Consider the following 23,392-nt stretch of genomic DNA (forward strand, 5'->3'; position numbering starts at 1 on the left):
GAAATCATAGCTCTCCTGGTTCTCAGGCCTTCTGATTTGGACTGGAACTACACCTTCAGCTCTCCTGGGTCTCCAACTTGCCAACTGCAGATCTTGGGACTTTTCAGCCTCCAAAACCACATAAACCAATTCCTTATAATATATCTCTCATTATATACATACACATACATACTGATTCTGTTTCTTTGGTGAACCCAGACCAATATATTATTAGGCTTGCCTGCTGGAGGATGAGATATATATGACTCAGATTCTCCTGTCAGTGCTGTCAACATGTGCCAACCACCAGAAATGTAAATGATACCATCTTAAATCATCTAGAATCCAATTAACCCACCAGTTGACCAAAGATGAATGAGAAAGTCCAGACATTAGTACAGCTGGCCCAAACCAAAGAACTAATGAACCAACCCACAGAATCATGAGCAAAATAAATAATGGCTTTTTAAGCCACAAATGTTTCAGGACAGGTTTTTTTGTTTGTTTGTTTGTTTTTGGGGGGGTGGTGGGTGGGCACAGAGTTTCGTTCTTGTTGCCCAGGTTGGAGTGCAAAGGTGCGATCTTGGCTCACCACAACCTATGCCTCCTGGGTTCAAGCGATTCTCCTGCCTCAGCCTCCCAAGTAGCTGGGATTACAGGCATGCGCCACTATACCCGGCTAATTCTTTGTATTTTCAGTAAAGACAAGGTTTCCCCATGTTGGCCAGGCTGGTCTCCAATTCCTGACCTCAGGTGATCTGCCCACCTTGGCCTCCCAAAGTGCTGGTATTAGAGGCATGAACCACTACGCTGGCCTCAGGACAGTTCTTAAGCAGCAAAAGCTAACTGATACACCACAGGTATGCTATAATTTGAGTTTTAAATATGAAATATAGTTTGGCTAAAATGAGCACAATCTGAAAGAAATTAAATTCTAAACTGTATAGTAAGCACTATGGTCATTTATACTACAGAGCAGTACAGAAAAATAAGTAGTGAAATTCAATTGCAAAGATTAAGGTAACTAAAGAGGGTAAAATTGTAGGAGAGTCCACCATCAGGCAAACAGAAAATCGAATTGGTGTGATATAACCTGTGAGGTGGATGAGAGCTACATGACAGTCTATTAAAAAAACAAACAAACACTCAAAAACAACTCTAGGGATATATGAAAATAGTCAATGTCAGTAATACTTCAAAAGATTTCAATATGTCTGGAAAGTAAAGATAAAATATGACGTTAACAACAGATAAAGTAGAATAATGATGAATAGGATGCTTTGGTGGATTAGACAATTAACTATAACAATATAATTAGTTGCATGCATTAGAATCACACAAGGAGCATCTTTAAAAATATACATTCCTAGGACATACTCTCACAGACTGATTCAATAAGTTTGGAGTGAACTTGAGAATCCAGACTTTTAACAAGCACTGCAGGTGATTCTGTTGTAGCTGGTTCACAAAGTACTGCCTACCTTATAGGCATAATGGGGGCATAGTTCACATTATCCCTAAAATGTGGATTTCTTTAATATTAATAAGGAAAAACTTCATTTGCATACTAGTGCCTTTACATTAAAATATTAAGTTTCCATATTTAAAAAACAATGAGCTTTTTGGTTAAATGTACTACTAAAGGAATCACTCATTCACCTATTTTTCTCAAAGCAGCTAGACTAAATAAGCATTACGATAAAAAGAAATTCAAGAACTCTATTGGGTATAAATAACATGAGTAAGATAAGCCAGTCTACAACCAGAAGATTTCTTTAATAGGAATCAACATAAACTTGATAAGGTAACAATTGCTATGCTTAGTCTGATGTTTAAAATTACTTTAAAAAAAAAAAAAACCTGAAAATTTATCTTGCAGTTTTATCACTGTATAGATGAATTAAAGGTTGAAACCAAGCATACTTACTTTATTGCTTTGGGTATCAGGGTGGGGTGGTGAATCAAAGTTTATTATGGCATGGAGAATATCGTGTGTTAGATTACTAAGGTGCAATAATGGATTGGCAACTACTGTTTTGGCATTGGCTGTACAAGCAAAGAGGAGAGGCACTGAGGTTTGCTCTGACAGAGGGCTAGAAAATAGCGGTTCTGACGTTTCCTTAAAAACAAAGAGGGATAAAACGTTAACCAACTATTTATAGTTACAAACCATTACTTCAGTAAATCAAGGGCTCTCTAAAACACTTCAAAACAATTAAAAAATAAAAGCATAATAGAAACTTAGAAGGGATGTGAAGAAGTCTGCATTCCAATAATCATATTTAAAAGTAAGACACTGGCCGGGTGCGGTGGCTCACGCCTGTAATCCCAGCACTTTGGGAGGCCGAGGCGGGCAGATCATGAGGTCAGGAGATCGATATCATCCTGGCCAACATGGTGAAACCCCGTCTCTACTAAAAATACAAAAAATTAGCCGGGCGAGGTGGCGGGCGCCTGTAGTCCCAGCTACTCGGGAGGCTGAGGCAGGAGAATGGCCTGTACCCGGGAGGCGGAGCTTGCAGTGAGCCGAGACAGTGCCACTGCACTCCAGCCTGGGCGACAGAGCGACAGAGCGAGACTCCATCTCAAAAAAAAAAAAAAAAAAAAGACATTTGAGGGGGGACAGAGAAGGAAAAAAAATAAGACAATATCCTCTTGCAATAAGAAGTCTGTCACCCTACAAGGCATTCAGACAACACTTTGGAGTGTGAATTAAGCGCAGGTCATAAGGCCTGAAACTACTATAAATACCCAACTTTACTAATTCATAATATGAAGGACCACACAAAAGGGAGCATTCCCTAAAGCAACTGTAATGAAGAAAATCAAGTCTTAGTATTCAAAACCAAAAAACCAACATCAAAAACAGTTTTAGACATGTACTATTTTTGACTATCAAGTAAATTACATACCTGCTGAGATTCTTGCAAAAGCAAAATCAATTCCATTCTTACAGATGCAAGACCCCCACCATGGGATCCATGAAGTATGCAGTAACTAAGAAACATTCTCAAAAGTGACTGATACTTCAAGAGCCACTGTCTTTTTTCCTGAAAATTTTCTCTCAGTTGTTTCACCTTCGTTTGATGAGGCAAATCTTCAGCATCTTCATTTAGTCCAAATTCATCTTCATTTCTGCCAAATGCAGACTGTAGTTCTTCAGCATCTGAGCAAAAGTCACAAGTCCTCTGAAGAGCTATCACCTCTTTTTCAAGCCAGTGGTATAGTTGGTAACGCAATTTTCCACCATCTATTTCATAGCCGGTAGATAAAGTACGAAGTTCTACTGTGAGAATCTTTAAACATGCTCTAAATTTTAATTGAACTGCAATTATATCTTCTGATGGATTTATAAGGTCATTTTCATCTAGTGTGCTGAAAGATTCTGTGTAGTTAGAACTTACGTCATCTAACTTTTTATCTGTTTTTCTCTGTAAAGGTTTTAGTTCTTTCATTGAAATAGGGACATCCTCGTTTTCTTCATCATTATCACTGTCCCATTTTAACTCTAAAGAGTCATCCTGAAACACAACACTTGGTTGGCTCCAGTCAAAAGAAAGAGTGGAGTTTGACTGCTTCTCTGAGGAACCCTCTGAAGAAGATCCAAAACCATTTATCAGTGACTGTGACCAATCAACAGCAGAAGACTTATCTTCTCTTGCATCCAACTTTAATGGAGAAGAAGGAGAACTGTCTTTACTAGTATCCAGAAAACTAGAAGCTCTACAAAAAGGTCTTGTTTTCTTGATGACTTTAGGCATCTTTGATAATACTTCCAAAGCCAACATTGGGCAGCCAGCTTTTAAATGAGCACTGGCAGTAGTAAAAAATAATCGTCTTTCACTTAAATTAATTGTTCCTGCCAGTCCACTTTTTCCTGTTAGATTCATATGTGTGGAAAATGTATCAGATGATCCAAAATGACGTCTCAGCAAAAGAGGATGTGTTCTTAGATAATTGTAGAAATTAAAAACTGTAGGATTACAGGCTGATAAAACTTGATCTGAAAGTAAATTCATTTTATGAGCCAAGAAAAGTTGTTCAAGAGTTGAACTGTGTGTTTGTATCGTGGTCTCTTTTCTCTCTCTACTATGACACCTTTATCTACAGGGTCTTTTGACAAAATTTTACTAATAGGCCACAATAATCCATGGCACTGAAGAGACAGCACCACATTTATAATGGACATGTTCTAACAAAGTAAGAAAACAAAGATTATGCTTCTTTCCCATTGAAACAAATCTCTTCAGGTAACATTCTAGGATAATTTAAAATATCCAGTTATAGACTCTTAGTTCTTTTTCTCCTACTTCCCTGGATACTTCTCCTCAGTCTGCTTTGCTAGTCCTCCTCATCTTCCCTACTTTTGAATGCTGAGAGTCTCCTGGGGTTTAACTGCTGACTTATTTTCTATCTATATTCCCTGAGTTGAATTCATATAGTTCCATGACTTTCAATAACATCTACACGCTGATAACTTGGACGTCATCTCTATCTCCAGTCCCAACTTCACACTGAAAATCTAAACTCCTGTATCCAAAAGCCTACATTTCATTTCTACTTACATGTATTGCTTCAGGGCCTTTTTATTTAGTGTGCCCTTGACTAAAACCACTCTTTACCTATATCTACGTTGATTAACTCATTTCAACCAGTTCTCTGCTCAAAGTTCACCTTATCAGAGAAAGCTTCATGATCTAAAACAATACTTCCCCATATCATTTACCTATTGTTCAATCTAAAAAGCCAAGAGTTACCTTTGACTCCTAATTCCTTCACACTCCATATCAAATCCAGTCCTATCTAATCAATCTTAAAATCATATCCCAAACCCAACCCATCTCTCTGCCTCCATTCCAATCATTCTGGTTCATGCCACTATTATTATTTTTTGCAATTTTCTTCTAGAATAATACAAGTTTAATTGATAATAAAAGTATATAAAAATGTACAAATGTACTAGTCCCAAATCAAAATACAATTTTTACATGAATACGTGTAAGTATGAGAAAAGGTCAGGCGCAATGGCTCAGGCCGGGCACAGTGGCTCACGCCTGTAATCCCAGCACTTCGGGAGGCCGAGGCGGGCGGATCACGAGGTCAGGAGATCGAGACCATCCTGGCTAACACGGTGAAACCCCATCTCTACTAAGAATACAAAAAATTAGCCGGGTGTGGTTGCAGGCACCAGTAGTCCCAGCTACTTGGGAGGCTGAGGCAGGAGAATGGTGTGAACCCGGGAGGTGGAGCTTGCAGTGAGCCGAGATAGCGTCACTGCACTCCAGCCTGGGTGACAGAGCGTCTAAAAAAAAGAGAAGGTGGCTCATGCCTATAATTCCAGCACTTTGAGCTCAGGAGTTCAAGACCAGCCTGGGCAACACGGAGAAACCCCATCTCTAGCAAAAATACAAAAAAATTAGCAGGGCACGGTGGCACACACCTGTGGTCCCCGCTATTCAGGAGGCTGAGGTGGGAAGATTGCTTGAGCTAGGGAGGTGGAAGCTACAGTGAGCTGAGATAGCACCACTGCACTTCAGTCTGGGTGAGAGTGAGACTCCATCTCAAGAAAGAAAGACGAAAGAAAAGAGTAAAGAAAAGAGAAAAAAAAAAGAGAAAAGGAAAGAGGAAGGGAAAGGGAAAGGAGGACAGGCACAGTGGCTCATGCCTGTAATTCCAGACTTTGGGAGGCCAAGGTGGGAGGACAGCTGGATGCCAGGTGTTTGAGATGAGCCAGGGCAACAAAGCAATATACGGCATCTAAAATTTTTTTTTTTTTTTTTTAATAAAAACACTTAGAAAGTGGCTGCAAAAGGCATTTACATTTTCCTTCATTACATAGAGGCTAGTTTGAAAATCTTTAGCTTAAATGGCTAGGAGACTTAAACAAATGAGTCACCCAGCTTTCTCAAAGGTTTAGAAAGTAAGACAAAGGCCACTTCCTGATTAAATGACATCACATAACAATCTATAAACTAGACCCTTTTCCAATTAGTATTCCAAATAATATAATACGTATTTTATCAGCTACCAAACACAATTCAATCTATGAAAAAACATCTGAACAGTAAATCTCCTTTTTATATGCATCTATATAAAGAATTCCATTTTATACTGGCCGCTAAGAAAGCTTTAACAAAGAGGATTTCTAAAAGAAAAGGTACTAGTAGACTCAAAAGAGTACATAAGCTCTACCAGTTCATAACAAGACAGTCAAAAAGTTTATCTAGCTAAAGATTTTCTAATCATATCACTTAAGTCAACCTTTTTTTACACTGAACACATTTTTCACTATCAGAATTCTAAAACTGGTTGACAAACACACTAAATTCAACCTAAGATTTAAAAACTGGTTTTATAGCAGTATTTCTTCAATATGTTTACATTCAAGTGTTGACAATATTTATGTTCAATAAATCTATTTGGTAAAAACAGAAAATCCAAAGTTATTTGTTTTCAAAGGATTTATCTTTCTGGAGAAAAAAACCAAACAACCAACCAAAAACTGTTATAAAGACCATGAATTCAATTTGTTTGTATTACCCTTACCACCTAAGAGAGTGATTTGCACATGTAGCAATTACCAATAATACTCTTAATCATTAACATCTTAGAAGTGCAGCTTACCATCATTCTCTCTGATAGGTTGCTTTATTAATGTTTCCAGAGCACCACTATAATCTTCCAAAATCCAATATGCCATGCTCCGAAGGAAAGGATCATGATGCATATTTATGTTCAATGAACACAGTTCGTTGACAGGAGAATCGATTCCCAAAACTTTTTTATGTAAAATAGATTTATATGTTGCAGATGTATCAAATTCAGACTCATACAGTCTTGCTATTACAAGAGCCAACTGAATATCATTCAGTTTCTCAAGACATACCTTTAAAAAAAAATTGTTTTTAAATAAGCAGGAGCAGGTTTCATTTTAGTATAAATTCAGTTAACTCACTAACAACTAGAAAAATATAAGGCTTTATAAATATCCAAAATTAGCAAAGAAGGATAAGAAACAAAACATATGCTGCTTGCTTTTACCAAATCTACTTGACAATATTTAATATGTGCAAATCTACCTTCTAGTACTAAATATATGTGCAAAAATTAAACTAAATGAGGAAATAATGGATAATTTAAATGATGTCAATTTAAGCTATATTATTTTATTTTTGTCTTGAACCTCTACTATTTTCCATATTAAAAAATGTTTTGAATTACCTGTATGAAACTCTGAGCAAAAGGACAATTTGAGACAAATGTTATATCTTAAATATTCATAATTTTTTTAAGGTTTACTAAGAAATAATCAGTTAAGGATTTTCTAACATTCATCAAATAATACAGAGCCAGATATGGGGTTCAAATAAGTTTAAATTGGTAGGACAAACCTTTTAATTTTTTGAATATTCTTAAGAGTCAAATCAATTACCTATCTCAATCAACTAACAAACACCATTTGGTTATCTTAATTCTGTATAAATACCATTCAAGTTAACAAATTTTTAAATGTCTCTATTAAATATTAACAGTTATTTTAGATATTTGGCCTTGTGTTATTTCCAATAAAGTTGAATTAAAAAAATTAAAATTTAAGCACTATAGAGCTTTAAAAGATGACATTGCTATTCTTTGTTATTTAAATTTCATTAATTACCTCAATTGCATCTCTGAGGCAACCAGCTAAAAGAAAAAATGCTGCAGAATGTTCAAATCTTTGTTTGCCTAGCAAAGAAAAAGCATTCTTTAAAGCTGCTTTACGCCACCTTTCATCCTCAAAATTGTGTCCAAAAAACTGTGTCATCCTGGTGTTTTTTTCAGCTCTATAAACGAAAAAAAAAAAAAAAAAAAGGTATGAAAATTTTGGAATACAATTTTTTTTACATCAGAATCAATTTTCTAAAGTTAGGATTTGGCTAAGGCTCAATAGAAACATCTGCTAGTTCATACCTTACTATATACCTGCTCCTTTTCCCAGTAAAAATTATATTAAGTAAACATTTGTTACATAAGTCTCAGAGATTATGAAAAGTTTTTCTTTCAAAATACAAAGAAAACTACATTAGCAGGACTGTGAAAATTACTTTTATATCCATGCAAAATGTTTAACTTATATTAACTTGTGTGCCACCATTGAAACTCATCAGTAACTTTTCACCCCTGCCCATCTGAGAATGACCTAAGAGATAAAAATCTAAAGAATGTGCCTTGAATCAAAACAATCATAAATCATCAAGTCTCTTTTCCCCAAAGGCTGCTGTTCATGTGGGTCATCTGAAAATAAATTCAAACAAATGATGAACTATTTATCGTAATCATGTTCACCAGTCTTGCTGAGAAATGAGAGAGAAAAATTCTAAGTGAATTCAGCTCAGAAAGAAGGTGGGGCCCACAGGAAGGAGGTAGTTTTGTGGGGTAGGCTGGCCCGTAGCACAGAGGTAGATGCCTGTTCCATACTGCACCAATTAATTCATCTCCTTCTGTGTCCCAAGTGTAAGTTTCTGGTTTAGTTACCTGATATGTTTTGGCTGTGTCCCCACCCAAATCTCATCTTGAATTCCCACATGCTGTGGGAGGGACCCAGTAGGAGGTAACTGAATCATGAGGGCAAGTCCTTCCCATGCTATTCTTGAGATAGTGAATAAGCCTCAATAGACTTGATGGTTTTACAAAGAGGAGTTTCCTTGCATAAGCTCTCTTTTGTCTTGTCTGCTGCCATGTGAGACATGCCTTCCACCTTCTGCCATGATTGTGAGGCCTTCCCAGCCACGTGGAACTGTATGTCCAATAAACCTCTTTCTTTTGTAAATTGCCCAGTCTTGGGTATTTCTTTATTAGCAGCATGAAAACGGACTAATACATTATCTTTGCTTTATAGGAGCATGAGAAGTTCTTAAGCAAAATATTGTTTCTGGATTGATAAATCTGAAAATTAATTAAACTGACCTCATCAGGTTTCTTCCACTCTGAAAAACACTTGGGACTTTTTCCTTATGAAATCTCTCTCTTAAATACAAAACAACTAAGAATCTACATGAATCAACATCAAGAACAACAAATCTTACACTTCATTCACTTACTTCTTATGAACAGGTTTTTCACATTGAAGTTTTTTTTTTTTTTTTTTTTTTACCTACCTATATAATCCCCAAATCACAGCTTTCTTTTTCATTGCAAGGTAAAAAATGGCAGCATCTAAAGGATCATTCTTTCTATAAAAGGCTGCTTTAGCTACCTACAATCAAAAAATATTGATCAAAAATTCACAGAAACAGTTTTGAACAAGTAATTTCCTTCATATGCAAGGCTGGCACATATCCACTGAATGTTTAATAAAATTTTAAAAATATGTACATGAATAATGTGTGCATGTATACATAAAATAGTAACAAAAGTGACTTATAGTGGTGGCTTCAATGGTTACAGAGAAGAAATAATAGGACGATTGCCTTTCATTACAAGTTATTCTGTACTATTTTTACATTTTTCTAAATATAAACACATATTATTTTCTAAAAATCAGACATATACTACTAACAAGTGTGTCAATTAAAAACTTGGGGATTAGAATATACATTTTAAAACTTTAGGTATTTTGAAATACGTTATAAATGAAATATAAATAAAGACTATTCAAAAGTCTTTTGCCGCTTCAAAAACAAAAGGGAGTAATGGCAGAGAAGATACAAAATGCCACTTAAAGAAATGTCCAAAAAATATTAATTCACTTATAGACCAAAATAAAACACTTACTTTTTCTATGCATTTGCGCAAGATGCGGGTATTCCGGACCCACCACCCCACACCCATAGCTCTTAGTTCAGACCAAGTGGGATCATCTTTCTGCACGGCTGGCAACATGTTCAGCAGTTCTTCTTCTGCTACTGAGTGAAATGCCCAAGCAAAATGACTTGTAGACAGGCCTGAAGAAATGTCAAAAATGATGTTTATAAAAAATATAAATATGCTTATATGATTATCAGAAATGTATGTTCCATATTTTCAATATAAATGTGTAAACTTCTATGAGATTCACAGTTTAAGATTAGAAATATAAGCTTTTTAAAATTTTTGCTTCTTCAAACAACTATATCACTCCAATGAGCATATATATGTTTTGTAGAAATAGCATATTTTTTTTGAAAGGAAAAGAAAAAATGCTTATGGCAAATTTCACTGTGCTGATGTATTTATGATCCTTTTTTAAAAATGAGACACACTTAAAGCATTATTTTATGTTGATATATTTCTGTCTTCAAAGCTGCTTTTCACCTTCCTTTGGTCAACATTTGTTTTGTGGATGTAATTCCAAGGAATTAATAAAAAAGAATCAAGTAAGCAGTTCAGGTTGATGAATTAGGAATAGCACTGCAAAGACTCCAGAATCCGAATGCATACATTAAATTCCAGCTCCAAAGCCGGGCGCGGTGGCTCACGCCTGTAATCCCAGCACTTTGGGAGGCTGAGGCGGGCGGATCACAAGGTCAGAAGATCGAGACCATCCTGGCTAACACGGTGAAACCCCGTCTCTACTAAAAATACAAAAAAATTAGCCGGGCGTGGTGGCAGGCGCCTGTGGTCCCAGCTACTCGGGAGGCTGAGGCAGGAGAATGGCGTGGGTCCGGGAGGCGGAGCTTGCAGTGAGCTGAGATCCGGCCACTGCACTCCAGCCTGGGTGACAGAGTGAGACTCTGCCTCAAAAAAATAAAAAAATAATAAATAAATAAATAAATAAATAAATAAATAAATTCTAGCTCCAGCTGGGAGTGGTGGCTTACGCCTATAATTCCAGCACTTTGGGAGGCCTAGGTGGGTGTATCACTTGAGGTCAGAAGTTTGAGACCAGCCTGGTCAACATGGTGAAAACCCCGTCTCTACTTAAAAAACATACAATTAGGCCGGGAGCGGTGGCTCATGCCTGTAATCCCAGCACTTTCGGAGGCCGAGGTGGGCAGATCACAAGAACAGGAGATCGAGATCATCCTGGCTAACACAGTGAAACCCCGTCTCTACTAAAAATACAAAAAATTAGCCAGGCATGGTGCCTGTAGTCCCAGCTACTTGGGAGGCTGAGGCAGGAGAATGGCGTGAACCCGGGAGGCAGAGCTTGCAGTGAGCCGAGATTACGCCACTGCACTCCAGACTGGACAACAGAGTGAGACTCTGTCTCAAAAACAAAACAAAACAAAACAAAACAAAACCATACAATTAGCCAGACAGGTGGTATGTGCCTGTAATCCCAGGTACTGAGGAAGCTGAGGCAGAAAAATCGCTTGAACTGGGGAAGCAGAGGTGGCAGTGAGCCAAGATTGTGCCACTGCATTCCAGCCTCGGTGACAGAGTAAGGCTGTGTCTCAAAAATGAAAATAAAATAAAATTCCAGCTCTATTGTTACTATTAAGTTGGTACAAAAATAACTGCAGGTGGTTTCTGCCATTAAAAAAGGCAAAAATGGCAATTGCTTTTGTACCAGCCTAATATATTCATATAATCTTAGAAAAAATACATTGTCTCTTAATGCCTCAATTTCTCTGTATATAAAATGCAAACAATCATGGAACTACCTTATAACATAGTTTTGATAATTAAATAATATAGTTATAAAATTTAGAATAGAATCTGTCACACAGTAATTATTACTCCATATCACCATATTAGTAAGATATTTGTATATTTATACATCATCATTTATGTCAGTAATTCTCTGAACCTGATGGAATACATATGTTTATTGCTCAGCTTCTATTTTGACTTTTCATAATACAGTTTGTTTAGCATTACTAGGTAAAGTAAATGATTAACTATAGGATGTGGCTTTGAGATACACGGCCTCAAATTTTTAACCTACGTCAAGCAAGGAATTATCTCCCATGCCAAGCAATGTGAAATGCTTTCTATATGGAACACTGAAAATAAATAAAAGGTTAAAACAAAACAAAAAAACCCTACACTGTGAATGGACTATTATTCTAAATCATTTTTGGATTCCTGTTATCTCTCTAGCAACTTCAATACATTTTCATACATAATTAAATAAACTGATTTAGACATCAGTAAGATGGCAGGAATAGAAGTTCCAGGTTTCATTCCTTGCCATGATTTGCATATTTATATCCCTTCAGATTTCACGTTGAAACTTAACCTGCAATGTAACAGCATTAACAGGCAGAGCCTTAAGGAGATAACTAGCCACTGCCCTCATGAATGGGATTAACGTCCTTATAAAAGGGATCAAGAGAACTAGGTAGTCCTTTTCACCAATTCCATCATTTAAGGATGTAGCAACAAGGTGCCAACTATTGAGCAGAGATCAAGCCCTTACCAGACACCAAATCTGCTGGGTGCCTTGGTCTTGGACTTCCCAGTCTCCAGAAATACGAAAAATAAATTGTTCCTATTTATAAATTACCCAGTCTAAGGTATTTGTTATAGAAGCCCCAAAAGACAGACACCCCTGCACAAAGAGAGTTTAAGTAGCAACTAGCCACAGATGAGAAAATGCCATTTTAACCCCAAACTTGGGAATGAGCTGAGACACCTCTGTGGACCACAGAACCAAATTAAAACTACAGTAGAAGGGTAAGAGAAACAGTCTCACTTTGAGCACATCATCCGTTCCCGTCCAAGCTGATTTGTGGTACGAAGAGAAAATTCCCTAGATCCAGTTTGTACAGTGTTTTAGCAAGCCATGGTCAGGCACTGAGCTTTCCCAGAGTTCTAAAATGTTTCCCAGGAAGCTCACGCAGGTCTCACCTCAAGGGAACAATGTGGGCAATGTCATAGCTAGAACATCTGGGGTTGGGTAGAAACAAATAAAGGAGTTAGACCTTATAGCAACAAGCCTGCAGATGGTGGTGGTAGCTCTGTGTTCCTGCCAGCAGTAGCATCCAATTAGAGGTAACAGTCATTGGCACATCCTACCTGCAAAGTCAAGCTGGTTGCTTCCAGAAGCATGGTAAAAAATTCAACCTGGCTTCAGTCCTTAGATGGCCAACCTCCACATCCAGACTCAGAGCCCACCTCAAAGCCCCGCCCAGACTGGCAGACACCTACCTCAGCATATTTCAGCAAAGCTCAGGGGCTAGACCTGCCCAATCAGAGAGTTCAAACAGTGGCTTGGCTCAGCCTCAAACACCACTCGAAGGTCCTACACAGGCAGGGAGACACCTATCACTGTGTACTTCCTTAGAGGACAGACCTGCCCAACCTGTGAGGCCAAACAGGGGCTTGGCCCAGCCCCAGACCTCACACCAAGGCTCTTTTCAGGCAGGAGGGCAAGGTGCAAACACGCATTTCTATAAAACAGCCTCTGAATCTGTCCATCTGGAGTAACAACTCTGCCTAACTTTGGGGCCAGCCTGCAACCTTGCCCAACTTCAGAACCCAAATGATAATACTGCCTGGCCAGAGAACACATCCTGTGACCCAGCCCAATTAGAGGCTATCGCAGTGCCCAGCCACCAGCTCTGAGTGACTGCAGAGACCAGCCAGTGGTCTTGCCAAACAGCAAAACCTAGAGAGCAGCATCATCCAACCTTAGAACCTAAAGGCAGGGGCCTAGCCACCTAGAGAACCCAACTGTAAGCCCTACCCCCCCGGGGTCATTTAAGGCTAAACCATGCATAATCAGAGGCTAGATTTAACAGGGAAGCTCTATCTTGGCCAGAAATCACCTATAAAGCCCAGAAGAGGCTGCTATCTCCTCAAATGTGCAGACCCCAAAGCAAATACACGAGAATGATGAAGAAGCAGGGAACCATTATATATCAAAAAGAAACTAACAAATTTCCAATAATGAACCCAAAGGAAACAGATCTATGAAATGACCGATGAATATTGGAATAATCCACTTAAAAAGTTCAGTGAACTACTTGAATATATAGAGGAAAATTAAATTTATTCTTATTTAAATAAATCCTACTCAAATAGAAACCGAAAGAGAATAGGGGTAGCTATACTTAGACAAAATAGACTTCAAGTCAAAAACTGTAAAAGGAGACAAAGAAGTATGTTACATAATGATAAAAGGGTCAATTCATCCAGAGGATATTAATAATTATAAATATATATATATATATATATACTCAACATCAGAAGCACTTAGACTTCGAAAGCAAATATTAAAGAAACTAAAGGGAGAGATATATTACAATACAGTAATAACAGGAGGATTCAATACCCTACTTTCAACAAAGGACAGACCATCCAGATAGAAAATCAAGAACACTGGATCTGACCAATGTTTAGTCTCTTAGACCAAATGTACCTAAAAGACATGTACAGAACACTCTACCAAACAGCAAGAGAATACGCATTCTTTTTGTGCACACAAAGAATATTCCCCAGAATAGATAATATGTTAGATTACAAAGCAAGTTTTAAAAAATTCAAGTGGATGTAAATCATATCAAGTATCTTTGCGGATCACAATAGTATGAAACGAGAAATAAATAACAGAAGAAATCTTGGAAAAGTCACCAACTTGTGGAAATTACACAATATGCTCCTGAAAAAACAATGGGTCAAAGAAGAAATCAAAAGAGAAGTTAAAAATTATCTTGAGACAAACAAATACAAAAACAGAATATGCTAAAATTTATGGGATGCAGCAAAACCATTTATAAGAGAGAAAATTACAGCATTCAGTTCCTCCCCCCATATCTCTCTCTCTCTCTCTCTCTCTCTCAAACAAACAACCTACTATTATACATCAAGGAACTAAAAATAGAAGAAACTCAGCCCAAAGTTAGCAGAAGAAAGGAAATGAGGATCAGAGGAGAAATAAATAAGGTATAAACTAGAAAAATGATAGGGAAAAAAAACTAACAAAACTAAGGGTCAGTTTTCTGGAAAGATAAATATACTTGACAAATCCTTAGCAAGATTAAGAAAAAGAAGGGCCAGGCGCAGTGGCTCATGCCTGTAATCCCAGTACTTTTAGGAGATGGAGGCAGGAGGATCACTTGAGGTCAAGAGCTCGAGACCAGCTTGGCCAACATGGCAAAACCCTGTCTCTACTAAAAATACAAAAATTAGCTGGGTGTGGTGGAGCAAGCCGATAATCCCAGCTACTTGAGAGGCTGAGGCAGGAGAATCGCTTAAACCCAGGAGGCACAGGTTGCAGTGAGCTGCGAGGCGCCATGGCACTCCAGCCTGGGAGACGGAGAAAGTCTCTATCTCAATAAATAAATAAACCAAAGACTAAAAATAAAATTAGAACTTAAAGAAGAGACACTACAACTGATACCACAAACAAATAATCATAAGAGATGAATATGCAGATATCTGCCAACAAATTGGATAACCCAGAAGAAATGGATAAATTCCTAGACACAGATAACCTGCCAGAACTGAAATATGAAGAAATAAAATATCTGAACAGATTGATGATGGGTAAGCACATAAATCAGTAATATAAAGTCTCCCATCAGATCAGGCACGGTGTCTCATGCCTGTAACCCCAGCACTTTGGGAGGTCAAGGCAGGCAGATCACTTGAGGTCAGGAGTTCCAGACCAGCCTTGCCAACATGGTGAAACTCTGTCTCTACTAAATTACCCCAGCTACTTCAAGAGGCTGAAGTAGGAGAATCACTTGAAACCCGGAGGCAGAAGTTGCAGTGAGCCGAGATTGCACCACTGCACTCCAGAGTTGGGTGACAGGAGCGTCTCAAAAAAAAAAAAAACAAAAACAAAAACAAAAACACACAAGTCTCCCATCAACCCATCAAAGAAAAGTCCAGAATCTGATCACATCACAGGTGCATTCTACTAAACATTTAAAGAAAAACTAACATTAATCCTTCTTAAACTCTTCCAAAGAACAGAAGAGGAAAGAAAAGTTCTTCTTTTTATGAGACCAGGATTTCCCGGATGCCAATGCCAGGCAAAATAAATACAAAAAAAAAATAAAATAAAATAAAAATTATAGGTCATTATCCCTGATAAACACAAATGTAAAACCCTCCACAAAATACTAGCAAACCAAATTAACAGCACAATAAAAGGATCACCCACTATGATCAAGTAGGAATTATGCCAAGGGTTCAAGATTGGCTCAACATGTGCAAATTAACTGATGTCATTTTGTTCACATTAACAAAATTAAGGACAAAACCATATGATCCTCTCAACAGATGCAAAAAAAGCATCAAGTAAAATTCAACATCCTTTCATGACAAAAACTCTCAAAAAATTAGGTGCAGAAGGAATGTACCTCAACACAATAAAGGCCACAAATGACAAGCCCAGAGCTAAACATCATACTCAACAGTGACAATTTAAAAGCATTTCCTCTAAGATCAGAAAGATGTTAAAGATGCACTCTCTCACAACTTCTACTCAACTATGACAGTACTAGAAGTCCCTGCCAGAGCAACTGGACAAAAGAAAGAAATAAAAAGGCATCCAAATAGGAAATGAAGAAGTGACAATGTCACTGTTTGCTAACAACACAACCTTACATACAGAAAACACAAAAGACTCTACCAAAGAAATAGAACTAATAAACAACTACATTAAACATGAAGGATACAAAATTAAAATGCAAAATGAAGTGGCATTTCCATACAGTAACAACAAATTATCTGATCTGATTTAAAAAATAAATAAACAATCTCATTAATCATTGCTACAAAAAAAAAAACGTGGAAATATATCTGCCAGGCTGGTGGCTCACGTCTATAATCCCAGCATTTGGGAGGCCAGAGTGGGAGGATAGTTTGAGCTGAGGAGTTTAAGAACAGCCTGGGCAACACAGCAAGACCCCATCTCATTAAAAACAAAAATTTAACCAAGGATGTAAAAGAGCTCTACAATAAAAACTGTAAAACACTGATGAAAGAAATTTGAAGACACAAAAAAATGGTAAGATATCCAGTGTTCACAGATTGGAAAAATTAATTTAATTTTTAAATCGTTAAGATGTTCAAACTACCCAAAATTATCTACAGATTCAATGCAATCTCTATCAAAATACTGATGTCATTTTTCACAGAAATAGAAAAAAAAAAAAAACCCTAAAATTCATTAGGAATACCAAGAAACCCCAAATAACCAAAGTAAACTTCAGATGAAAGAACAAACCTAGAGACATCATACTGCCTGATTTCAAACTATATTACAAAGCTAGGGTAATCAAAACAGCAAGGTACTGGTGTAAAAACAGAAACACAGACCAATGGAATAGAACAGAAGGCGTGGAAATCAACTCATGCATTTATACTCAATTGATTTTTGACAAAGGTGCCAGGAACACACAATAGAAAAGGACAGTTTCTTCAAAAAATGGCGCTGGGAAAACTAGATAACCACAAGCAGAAGAATGAAATTGGACCATTAGCTTATACCATATACAAAAATAGGTCAAAATGGTTTAAAGACTTAAACATAAGACCTGCATTATAAAACCACTAGAAGAAAACACAGGGGGAAAACTACATGTCATCAGTCTGGGCAATGATTTTTTTTGTACACAGCACCAAAGGGTCAGGCAACAAAAGCAAAAATGAACAACGGGATTACATCAAACTGAAAATGTCTGCATAGCAAAAAATACAATCAGCAGAGTGAACAGAAAAGCCATGGATTGGGAAATAATATTTGCAATCTTTATATCTGATACGGAGTTAATATCCAAAATATATCAAGAACTCGAATAACCCAATAGCAAGAAAACAACTCAATTAAAAAATGGACATGCCAGGCACAAGCGGCGCACACCTGTAGTCCCAGCTATTTGAGAGGCTGAGGCAGAAGGATGGCTTGAGGCCAAGAATTTGACTCCAGCCTGGGTAACAGAGTAAGACCCTCATCTCTCTGGGGGGGAAAAAAAAAAACAACCCTGAGGGGACAAATGACCTAAACAGATATTTCTCGAAAGAAGACATATGAATGTCCAACAGATAAATGAAAAAGGTGCTTGACATCTATAATCATCAGGAAAATGCAAATTAAAGCTATAATGAGATAATAATTCACACCAGCTAGAATGTCTATTATCAGAAAGAGAGAAAAAAAACAGTTTTGGTAAAGAAGTGGCGAAAAAGGGAGCCTGGTACACTGCTAGTGGGAACATAAATTAGTACAGCCATTATGGAAAAGGGTATGAAGGTTCCTCAAGTATCTAAAAATATTCTGGGACAATGTTTTATTAAAAGAAGAAAAGCAAAAAAATTTAACTAAAAAAAGAAAGAAAAAATATAAAAACAAAATTACCATATGATCCACTAATCCCACTTATGTGTATATAGTCAAAGGATGTGAAATCAGTATGTTGAAGAGCTATCTGCACTCCAATGTTAAGTGTAGCTGTATTCACAATAGCTTAGCTATCAAATCAACCTAAGTATCCATCAATAAATTAATAAAGAAAATGTCTCATATATAGGCATACCTTGGAGATACCGTAGGTTCGATTTCGGACCACCACAATAAAGCAAATATTGCAGTAAAATGAGTAACACAACTTTTTGTTTCCCGGTGCTTATACAAGTTATGGTTACATCATACTGTGGTCTATTAACTGTGCAACAGCATTATGTCTAAAATGAGTGTACATACCTTAATTAAAAAATACATTATTGCTAAAACGTAACAATAATCTGAGCTTTAAGCAAGTCATAATCTTTGCTGATGAAGAATTTTGCCTCGATGTTACTGGCTGCTGACTGATCATGGTAGAGGTTACTGAAGGCTGGGATGGCTGTAGCAATTTCTTAAAATAAGATAACAACGAAGAGTGCCACACAGATGGCCTCTTCCTTTTATGTGAGATTTCTCTATACCATGTAATTCTACTTGATAGAATTTAGAACTTCTTTCAAAATTGGAGTCAGTCCTCTCCAACTCTGCCAGTGCTCTATCAACTAAGTTTACAGACTATTCTAAATCCTTTGTTTTAATTTCAACCATGTTCACTGCATCTTCACCAGGTGTAGATTCCACCTTAAGAAACCACATTCATTGCTCATCCTTTAAGAAGCAACTCCTCATCTGCTGAAGTTTTTGCTTTTTTGCTTTTTTTTTTTTTTTTTTTTTTTTTGAGACAGGGTCTCCTTCTGTTGCCCAGGCTGAAGTGCAGTGGTGTGATCACAGCTCATTGCAGTCTTGACCTCCTGGACTCAAGTGATATTCCCATTCAGCTCCCTGAGTAGCTAGGACTACAGGCACATATCACTAAACCTACCTAAATTTTTTTCAGAGATGGGGTCTATGTTGCTCAGGCTGGTCCTAAACTCCTGGCCTCAAATGATCCTTCCACCTCAATATCCCAAAGTGTTGAGACTACAGGCATGAGCCATCATGCCCAGCTCTGCTGAAATTTTACCCTGAGATTGCAGCAATTCAGTCACATCTTCAGGTTCTACTTTTAATTCCAGTTCCCCTGCTATTTCTACCGTATCTGCAATTACTTCCTCTACTAAAGTCATGAACCCTTCAAAGTCATCTGTGAAGGCTGCAATCAACTTCTTTCAAACTCTTGTTAATGTTGATATTTTGACATCCTCCCATGAATTACAAACGTCCCTAATGGCATCTAGAATGGTGAAGCCTTTCCAGTGGTTTTCAATTTACTTTGTCCAGATACATCAGAGGAATCATTATCTATAGCAGTTATAGCCTTACGAAATGTATTTCTTAAATGATAAGACTTAAAAGTTGGAAGCATTCCTTGATTCATGGACTGCAAAATGAATGTTGTGTTACAGGCATAAAAACTATATTAATCTCCTTGTACATCTGCATCAGAGCTCTAGTGTGAACAGGTCACTGTCAATAACAGCAATATTTTGAAAGGAAATCTTTTTTCTCAACAGAAGGTCTCAATAGTGGGCTGGAAATATTCAGTAAATTATGCTATAAACAGAGGTGCTGCCATCGGGCTTTGTTGTTCCATTTGTAGAGCACAGACAGAAGAGGTTTTGCGTAATTCTTAAAGACTCTAGGATTTTCAGAATGGTAAACGGGCATTGGATTCAACTTAATTACCAGCTGCATTAGCCCCTAACAAGAGTCAGTCTGTCCTTTAAAGCTTTGAAGCCAGGCACTGACTTCTCTCTAACTATAAAAGTCCTAGATGGCATCTTCTTCCAAAAGAAGGCTGTTCCATCTACTTTAAAAATCTGTCCTTTTGTGTAGCCACCTACATCCATTATCTTAGCTAGATCTTCTGGAAAACATGCTGAAGCAAGTGCTGAATGACATAGAAGCTTCAGCATGTTATCCAGAAGATCTAGCGTCACCTTGTACTTGTAGTTTACGGAGAAGGCTTCTTTCCTTAAACCTCAGGGACCAACATCTGCTAGCTTCAAACTTTAATTCTGCAGCTTCCTCACCTCTCTCACCTTTCATGAAATTAAGACAAGTTAGAGCCTTGTTCTAGATTAGGCGTTGGCATAAGAGAATCTTGTGGCTAGTTCGACCCATCTAGACCACTCAAACTTTTTCCACATAAGCAATAAGGCTACTTTGCTTTCTTATCATTCATGTGTTCAATGGAGAATGTTTAGTTTCCTTTGGACCTTGTCCTTTGCATTTACAATTTGGTAAACTGTTTGGCACAAGAGGCTTAGCTTTCAGCCTATCTTGGCTTTCGACATGCCTTCCTTACTAAGCTTAGTCATTTCTAGCTTTTGATTTAAAGCAAGAGATATGCAGCTCTTCCTTTTGCTTGAACACTTAGAAGACACTGTAGGGTTGTTAAACTGTCCTAATTTCTATATTGGTTATGTCTCAGTGAATAGGGAGGTCTGAGCAGAAGGAGAAATACAGCGGAATGGCTGATTGGTGTTGTAGCCACAGTACACAATTTATTGGCTAAATTCAATGTCCTACATAGGCGCAGTTCATGGCACTCCAAAACCATTATAATAATAACAAAGATCACTGATCACAGATGACAGGAAAAGTTTGAAATATTGTGAGAATTACCAAAATGAGACACAGAGACATGAAGTGAACACGTGCTGTTGGAAAAATGGTGCTGACAGACTTGCTCAACAAAGGGTTGCCACAAAGCTTCAATTTGTAAAAACTGCTGTATTTGCAAAATGCAACCTAGCAAAGCGCAACAAAAAGGTGTATGCTCGTATATACACTGGAGTACCAGTCAGCCTTAAAAAAAGGAAATCTTGTCATTTGCAACAACATGGATGAACCTGGAGAACATTATAGTAAGTGAAATAAGCCAGTCATATACAAATATTGCATGATCTCACTTATGTGTGGAATCAAATACAATTGAAATCAAAGAAACAGAGAATAAAATGGTTATTTACCCAAGGCTGGGGACAGGATGAGAAGGGAGACATTGGTCAAAGAGTACAAAGTTTCAGTTAGGAGGAATACATTTCTGATATCTACTGCACAGCTTGGTAACTACCTTTAATAATAGTGTATTGTATATTTCAATATTGCTAAGAGAGTACATTTCAAATATTCTTGCCACCAATATGCTACATATTTGAGGTGATGGATATGTCTAGTTTGACTTAATCATTGCACTTTGTATACATATAACATTACTTTGTACCCTATAAATATACACAATTTTAATGTGTTAAATTACAATTTAAAAATTTTAAAGAGAATTTGACCTGGCAAGGTGGTTCACCCCTGCAATCCCCAGCAGTTTGGGAGGCCAAGGCAGGAGGACCAGTTGAGGTCAGGAGTTCAAGACTGGCCTGGCTAATATGGTGAAACCCCATCTCTATTAAAAACACAAAAATTAGCCAGGCGTAGCGGCATGCGCCTGTAGTCCCAGGTATTCGGGAGGCTGAGGCAGGAGAATCACTTGAACCCGGGAAACGGAGGTTGCAGTGTGCGGAAATCACACCACTGTACTCTAGCCTGGATGACGGAGCAAGACTCTATCTCAAAAAGAAAAAAAAAAAAAACTAAAAAGAATTTGATTTAGAATTTTCAACTTTACTTTTTTGAAAGCTATATACAAAATGAGAGAAAAAAAATAGAGAAACAAAGACAGACAAAAGGTACGAGCAAGAGACTGAGACAAAGGGGCAGAGGCTAAAAAGCTAAACTGCAAAGTCCCAATAACACTTTTTAAACCTACAGATCCAATAATGCTGAAAGCCAGCTCTATTTCTTGAACTTCCTGGGAGATGAGACAAAAAACATGCTGTTTTGTTTAAGTGAACTTAAGTGAGATTTCTCTCACTTGGAACTAAGACAATGTTATTTTCAGATACCTACAATAATCGTTTAATAAGAATCTATTAAGTTATGCTAAGACAGTTCAAAGTCTAACACAGTTCAAAGTAAGAGAACTAACAGTATCTGAAATACAGCACTAAATACAGAATATATGAAATATACTAAACTAATATCTGAAATACATATTTTAACAGTTTTAAGTGTGGGTAAATTTACACTTTCAATATTCTGTACTCTTTGTGAAACATTTAAAATTTGAGAACGTATTATAACAAAAATGTTATTCAAAGTTTGGTGGAAAAACTGAATTTAGATAAATGTCAAAAAAAGGAGAAAAAGACAATCTAAAGAATAAATTAAAGAAAATGAAACAATACTAATTTGCCTTGAACATAACATGCATTTAAAAACATTAACACAGAATATCCAACTTCCCAGTATCTGTTTCTTCATTAACTCCTTTTGTCTACCATTAAAAATTCCAATGTTTTAAGCAAAGATTATGAGGAAATAAACATTCTAACAAATAAAGGAAACTTAAAATGTGTTAAATTTGTCATCATTATCATCTCCGGATAAAAACAAGTTTAAAAACTCCCAAGTCTCTCATTTTCTACTCGCTTTATTTCCCTTTAATAGATTACTATCAAAATCACCTTGGTGAAGGAGTTGAGCTCGATAGGCTGGAAGGGAAGTTGTAAGAAAGGTATGGAGTCGAACAGCCAAAAGAAATTTTAATCCACATTCATCAAGAGTTTCTCCACCTGCAGTGGGAGAAAGGGGAAGCAATGTATTTAAAAAAAAAAAAAATTGTAAGCAAAAGAACACCAAATATAGGCATATAACATTCTTAACCTGACCAAAAAAAAAAAAAAGTTATCAGTCTAAAATATTTTCTAACATTTATCTTTTTCTACACAATTTTACATTACAGAAAAAACAGTATAAACAATTGGAAAAATAATAAAAAAGAGAATAAAGAGAGTCTGATACTCTTTAGAATCTGACCTCTTCTGATTGAAATCTTATTTAAATTGTGACTGATTTTTTAACAGTTTAACCTTTTCTGTGGCACATGTACAGTAATATCTTTAATCAATACGGTTTATTCAAATCATACATCCACCCCAATAATCTGCTGTTAACAATGGAAGAAATAGTTCTATGGTGGGAGGGCCTGATATTTTTTCCTTGAAGCAAAAACTAAAAACATAAAACACCTATAACATATTCACATCAAAA

At 37.0% G+C, this 23,392-nt stretch overlaps 1 protein-coding gene across 5 annotated transcripts in view; it reads right to left on the reverse strand.

Annotated features, from left to right (window-relative positions):
• DMXL1 (Dmx like 1) overlaps positions 1–23,392 on the reverse strand; it is a 178,854-nt gene that overhangs the window by 74,495 nt on the left and 80,967 nt on the right. For all 5 annotated transcript variants that reach the window (XR_004430118.1, XM_033181474.1, XM_033181471.1 and 2 more), the window contains 7 exons: positions 22,807–22,914; positions 9,733–9,902; positions 9,117–9,214; positions 7,637–7,802; positions 6,604–6,865; positions 2,892–3,982; positions 1,907–2,098 (listed from right to left, as the gene is read on the reverse strand). Coding sequence is in view for 4 of the 5 variants with exons in the window: in XM_033181474.1 (XP_033037365.1) it covers positions 1,907–2,098; positions 2,892–3,982; positions 6,604–6,865; positions 7,637–7,802; positions 9,117–9,214; positions 9,733–9,902; positions 22,807–22,914 (2,087 nt within the window). In the remaining variant the exon portion in view is untranslated. The remainder of the gene's footprint in view (positions 1–1,906; positions 2,099–2,891; positions 3,983–6,603; positions 6,866–7,636; positions 7,803–9,116; positions 9,215–9,732; positions 9,903–22,806; positions 22,915–23,392) is intronic.

Source organism: Trachypithecus francoisi, unplaced genomic scaffold (assembly GCF_009764315.1).
Source record: "Trachypithecus francoisi isolate TF-2019V2 unplaced genomic scaffold, Tfra_2.0 Lachesis_group2, whole genome shotgun sequence".
Lineage (NCBI taxonomy): Eukaryota > Metazoa > Chordata > Mammalia > Primates > Cercopithecidae > Trachypithecus > Trachypithecus francoisi.